Below are 6,158 nucleotides of genomic sequence, written 5' to 3'. Positions count from 1 at the left end.
TCTTGTAGGAGGCGTGTCCCTTGCTGCACTGCTGGCCAATCGCAGCGCACAGCTCATAGCCTGGCTATGCCGTTCAGGCATGTCTTCAGTTTTTTTTCGCCGGAGAGAAAACCGTAGCATGCTGCGGTTTTCTCTTTTGCCTGATCAGTCAAAACGACTGAACTGAAGACATCCTGATGCAAACTGAACAGATTGCTCTCCATTCAGAATGCATGGGGATAAAACTGATCAGTTCTTTTCCGGTATAGAGCCCCTGTGACGGAACTCTATGCCGGAAAAGAAAAACGCAAGTGTGAAAGTACCCTTAAGGCTACTTTCACACTTGCGGCAGAGTGATCCGGCAAGCAGTTCCGTCGCCGGAATACCTGCCGGATCCGTCAAAGTCAACATTACCGGATGTTTTTCATGCAACGGATCCGTCGTTCCGGCAATAGTATTTTATGCCGGATCCGTCATTCCGTTGCATCCGACATACACTTTTCGACGGATCCGTCGTAATAGCGGATCCGTCTGATCCGTTTACAAACGGAAGGACGGATCCGTTATTCAAATTTCAGAGATAAAAAGATGCAATCTGTTAAGCAAATACTACAAGTGGCTATAAAAGAAAACCGAAGGTCACTTACCACTCAGAAGTTCCTTCTGCAGAGTGTAAAGATGATGCCAGACAATATTAGTTTTGGATTTCAGGCTCTAATTCTGGTTTTGCGCTGGAGAAGATGTTTTCGAGACAGACAGCGTAGAAAGCGTCGCTATTGGGTGCATCCAATAACCTCTGCAAGAATAAGAAGGGGAGTTTTTGAAACTCTGTTTCCCGAATTGAGGAATTATCATGACAAATTTGTTAATTACTTACGGATGACGGTAGAAAGTTTTGACGATCTCTTACAACATGTGTCACCTCACATTCAAAGGCAAGACACCACTTTCCGCCGCTGTGTTTCCCCAGCAGAACGCCTGTTGTTGACCATAAGGTAAAGTAGATAAATATTATATATAGTACGAATTCTGTCTAAATTTTTTAAAGCTGCTCCTTGGTAGTGTAAAAGTAAAAAAAATAAAAATTTTTTTATTTCCTGTGATCATTGTAGAAAGTGGATAGGCCACAAGTGATGATCAGCATTATTATTTTTAATTATGCTTAAATCCAAATAATGGTCAAACGATGTCAAATGAACTGTGATCAATATCGGTCACCATGGAGAAGAAACCTTTCTCCTTTTATTTTTTACATTATTGTTGTCTACATAAAAAATCTTGATTAAAAAAACTTCCCATAGAATTGTGTCTTGATTGATACATTTTTATTTTAAAAAAATTATAATATATATTTTTTTTCATAGGTTTCTTGCAAGTGGAGAAAGTTTTAGCTCACTCCATTTCCAATTTCGCCTTGGCATATCGACTGTTTCCATTATTGTGAAGGAGACATGCCGTGTTTTGTGGGATCAACTTCATGATGAATTTATTCCACATCCAACTAGACAGCATTGGACCGAAATTGCTGAAAAATATTGGGACATTTGTCAGTTTCCCAACTGCATAGGTGCAGTAGACGGGAAACATATAAGAATAATCAAGCCCCTAGGAACCGGATTTGAGTTTTACAACTATAAGAAATATTTTTCAATAATTCTAATGGCTATCTCTGATGCAGAATACCGTATTGTTGCCGTCGACGTGGGGGCCTATGGACGCACCAACGATTCCATGGTTTTTAAAAATTCTTATATGGGCCGTAGTCTATATAATAGAGAATTTGATTTCCCACAGCCTCAACCACTGCCAGGTACTGATGCCCCACCCATGCCGTTTGTATTGGTTGGTGATGAGGCCTTCCAAATGTGTGGAAATCTTCTGAAACCTTATTCAAGCCGCGGATTAAATTTAACAAAACGGACATACAACTACCGCTTGACCAGGGCTCGAAGAATGGTTGAATGTACATTTGGAATTTTGGTTGCAAAATGGCGGATTTTTACCAAACCAATTCATATGAAGGTGGATGAGGTTGTAAAGTGTGCTGTTGTGTTACACAACTACCTCCTTAAAAAGGAACCACTGAATTTGGAACAGATACAGGAGGACAGCGAGATGCCAAGCATTGAAAGTTTTGGACCACGGTCAAGTGTTGCAGTATCACGGATGAGAGACTGTTTTGCAGATTATTTTTTCTCGGAGGCAGGAAGGGTGGACTGGCAGGACCGATTTGTTTAAACATTTTGCATTTATTTGTGAATTACAATTAATTTCTGTTTATTTGGTGGTTTACAGATTTTTGTATTAGTTTTCAATTGGATTTGTGTTTCAATAAATATTGTTTTTCAAAGTATTTGAAATTTTAATTATATATTATTTTTAGCACGATAGAAGAGAAATACATTCTTTATTTGCTACACTGCAGATATATTATTGTGTTGATACTCAATTTCAATCTTCTATATCGCTAGAGGAGCGACACATCTTTGTGTAGCTTCGCTGGCGCAGGTAGATTTCATCAGGAATGTTATTGTGTAGTAATCTGACCAACGCCAGAGGAGCGACACATACTTGTGTTGCTCCACTGGCGAAGGTAGATTTTATCAGGCCTGTTATGGTGTAGTAATCTGACCAACGCCAGAGGAGCGACACATACTTGTGTCGCTCCTCTGGCGCAGTTAGATTTTATCAGGCCTGTTATGGTGTAGTAATCTGACCAACTCCAGAGGAGCGCCACATGCTTGTCTCTTCGCTGGCGATCGGACAATTTTAAAGACCTTTCCTACATACACTAAAGTAATCTCCCATCGCTGGTGGAGCAAACCAAGTATAGTTCACTTCAAAAGCGATGTGAGATGTTCGCTTTTATTTAATAAAAAATTAAATAAATACAAAACAAAATTTATAAACAATAACATTTTTATTTTAAAAATAATTTTTTTTAAATAATATAAATAACTTTTTAGAATAAAAAGAAAGTAAAAAAAAAAAGGCTACAAATGCCTGTAAGTAGGACCGGTGGGAGTAGAAGGTTGGGTGGTGGAGGTTTCAACACTGGTTGGTCCCCCTCGTTCCTGTGCCCCTGTGGACATAAAAGTGTGTGTTGTGGCAAGCACAACAGAGGGAGTATTCAATCTGGATGGGGGAGCGGGAGAAGGAGTTGACCGAGCAAGAGTAGAATTAGTGTTGAAACTGGTAGTGGGAAAATATTGAGGAGGAGAAGGAGAAAAGTGCTCGGTGGAATGTGGAGGCTGGGATGGGGGATGAGGAGGTAGGAAAGGGGGGTAGGTAGTTTGGGTAGGGGGTTGTTGAGGTTGTGATGGGGGATAGGGCATGGATGGGGGATAGGATGTGGGGCAGTGCTGAACTTGCCACAAGACACTGTCCACCTGTCTTCGGGCCTCAAACAACTGGTCGGGCGTAAATCGTTCCATCACGGGGAGCAACGAATACCAATAGTGATGCACAGGACCCAATTGCGACGTATGCACCGCCCCCTCCTGCAGACGTCGCACTTGTTCCTCCAAAGCGGCAATTCTATTGGTATATCCCATCAAGGACTCGTAAACGAGCCTTGTGAGATCCTCGTAGTCCGCCTGACGGCTCCTACCGGTCCTCTGGTGACGCATCAATGCCTCAAAAAGTGGTGCCATTGTGGCCATTGTTGCGTCACCAGAGGGCACAGGTAGGGGAACATTGAGGTCCCGACCAGCTGTTGGAGTAGGACGTGAGGGACCCACGTTGGGCGGCTCTTCGGGGACCGCCTCTTGAGCTCCGGCCTCTGGAAGGACTAAACGAGGAGCTTGTTGCGCCCGAGTACTGCTAGATGTGCTGTAAAAGGAAAAAAAAAAATTAATGGACAAATAGGGAACTATATGTAAATGTCCCAGACAGAGTGTCAAATGACAGTCTGCCTAGGCCACACACATAGATTGGAGATTAGTATTCATAATTATTATAAACATTACAGCTTACCTTCGCAGCTGTAGGGTTCTCCGAAGAAAACCTAATGCGGCCGCATACTGGTACGGACGCTTTTGGCTTCCTCCTGAACCACTCGGGCGCTTGACCTCCTCGTTGTAGTCCTTCTTATAGCGGTCCCTCATTGACCGCCACCGCACCAGGATTGTAGTCCCTGTCCGCAAGAAAAAAATAAATAAATTAATATTATAATAATTCATTTCAGACATCAGAAATGGTTTAGTATTTGTTTGAAAATTATTGATGTTCACTATAGGTAGCATTGAGTGACCAACTTCAACCAGACACAAAACCAATTTTTAATGAAAAGTACACATGTGCGTTATACTAGAGTATACTTACGGCACTCCTCCCGTTGACTCTCATTAAGGTTGTCCCAATTAGGCACTAAAACTTCGCATATCTCAAGCCAGAGGAGCCGGGTAGCATGATGGTCAGCATGGCGGCGGTCCGTGTGGTCCCACAGTGGTGGTCTGTCCTCCACCATCTGGATGAGGAGTTCATTGTCAATTATACAACTGCCAAATTCCTCCTCATCCGTTCTGGTGGAGCGTCGTGAACCCTAAAAAAATATAAATAAAAAAAAATAATTATAATCTCATGTTTAAAGGGATTCTAACACCAGGTTTGGGGCTATAGAGATAGGACCTGCACGGCTAGATCGCCGCTAGCATGTTTGCAATATATGTGTCCTATAAAAGCCTGTGTGGTTTTAATTAAATAAAATAAATGATTTTATAGATATGTAAATGAGTGTTGAATGTGTCACTCATGCGCTGTTCTCGGCATGAAGCTGATGTCAGGACAGGGAAGGAACAATATAACGGCACTGCGCACAAGGAAGGTTAGTGCAGCCCCTTGGACACATTCAACACTCATTTACATATCTATAAAATACTTTTTTAAATAAATTAAAACCACACAGCCCTATAGGAAACATATATTGTGAACATGCTAGCAGCGATCTAGCCGTGCATGTCCGTATCTCTATAGGCCCAAACCTGGTGACAGAAATCCTTTTAACAGTTTTAAAATTAAAAATACTCCTCTAGGAAATACTCACACGAACACGACCGCCGCGGCCTCCCCGACTTCCTCTGGCTTTAGATTGACGACCTCTGTTGGATCCAACGGGAGGAGCGACCTGTAATAGAAATACCAATAATAATAAAAAAATTTAATATACAAATCATAATATTGAGCTAAACAAAAAAAAAATATAAAAATAAATATATTTACCGCTTCATGTCCTCCACCACCAACTTCCTCCTCTCCAGCGGTCTCTGGGCCGCGAGGCCTCTCCTCCGCAGATGATGACTGTGAATTAAAAAAAATTAAAAATGCGTTCATAATGTAAATGCAGAATGCTTAAAAAGAAAATTTACCGTATCATGTCTCCGCCTACGTCTTGGAGGAGAGGTCCCGGCCTCAGTAGAAGATGTTGAGCCTGTAGAAAAAAAAAATATTACTCTGATTATTATTATTATTAAATATTAGTTTAGTACAAAAAACCCAGACAAATAATACTTACTTGACATTCTATTTTAAAGTTGTCTTCCAATTTCTTTTTTCTTTTTCCAAATAATAGATTTTGGACTACATGAGAAAAAAATTAAATGATTTAACAATTTGTAGGACTACTACCCCTAGCATCAACTATGTACTTGCACCACATGCATTGCCTATGCAAAACTACATAGGCACTGCATGTGGTGGAAATACATAGTGGATGCTAGGGGTGGTAGTCAACAGGACTACTACCCCTAGCATCAACTATGTACTTGCACCACATGCATTGCCTATGCAAAACTACATAGGCACTGCATGTGGTGGAAGCATAGTGGATGCTAGGGGTGGTAGTCAACAGGACTACTACCCCTAGCATCAACTATGTACTTGCACCACATGCATTGCCTATGCAAAACTACATAGGCACTGCATGTGGTGGAAGCATAGTGGATGCTAGGGGTGGTAGTCAACAGGACTACTACCCCTAGCATCAACTATGTACTTGCACCACATGCATTGCCTATGCAAAACTACATAGGCACCACATGTGGTGGAAGTACATAGTGGATGCTAGGGGTAGTAATCAACAAGGCTACTACTCCTAGCATGATCTATTTACTACAGCTCCCATGTATAATTACATAGGAGCTGCTTATATTGATTTTCTAGAAAAAAATTGGAGACGAAAC

At 41.5% G+C, this 6,158-nt stretch overlaps 1 protein-coding gene across 1 annotated transcript; it reads right to left on the bottom strand.

Annotated features, from left to right (window-relative positions):
• Positions 1–673: 673 nt before the first annotated feature.
• LOC122942113 lies at positions 674–5,548 on the bottom strand. The gene is made up of 8 exons (XM_044299609.1): positions 5,492–5,548; positions 5,346–5,407; positions 5,200–5,277; positions 5,024–5,104; positions 4,303–4,522; positions 3,955–4,114; positions 3,495–3,810; positions 674–775 (listed from the first exon to the last, which is right to left on the bottom strand). Exons 1-8 carry the CDS (start codon positions 5,496–5,498, stop codon positions 674–676), a joined length of 1,026 nt encoding a protein of 341 aa, XP_044155544.1. The 5' UTR covers positions 5,499–5,548.
• Positions 5,549–6,158: the final 610 nt, after the last annotated feature.

The sequence above is a fragment of the Bufo gargarizans genome, chromosome 6, assembly GCF_014858855.1.
Source record: "Bufo gargarizans isolate SCDJY-AF-19 chromosome 6, ASM1485885v1, whole genome shotgun sequence".
In the NCBI taxonomy this organism is placed as follows: Eukaryota; Metazoa; Chordata; class Amphibia; order Anura; family Bufonidae; genus Bufo; species Bufo gargarizans.
The sequence above is the reverse complement of the archived record's forward strand: the minus strand, read 5'-3'. Positions and strand labels throughout refer to the sequence as shown.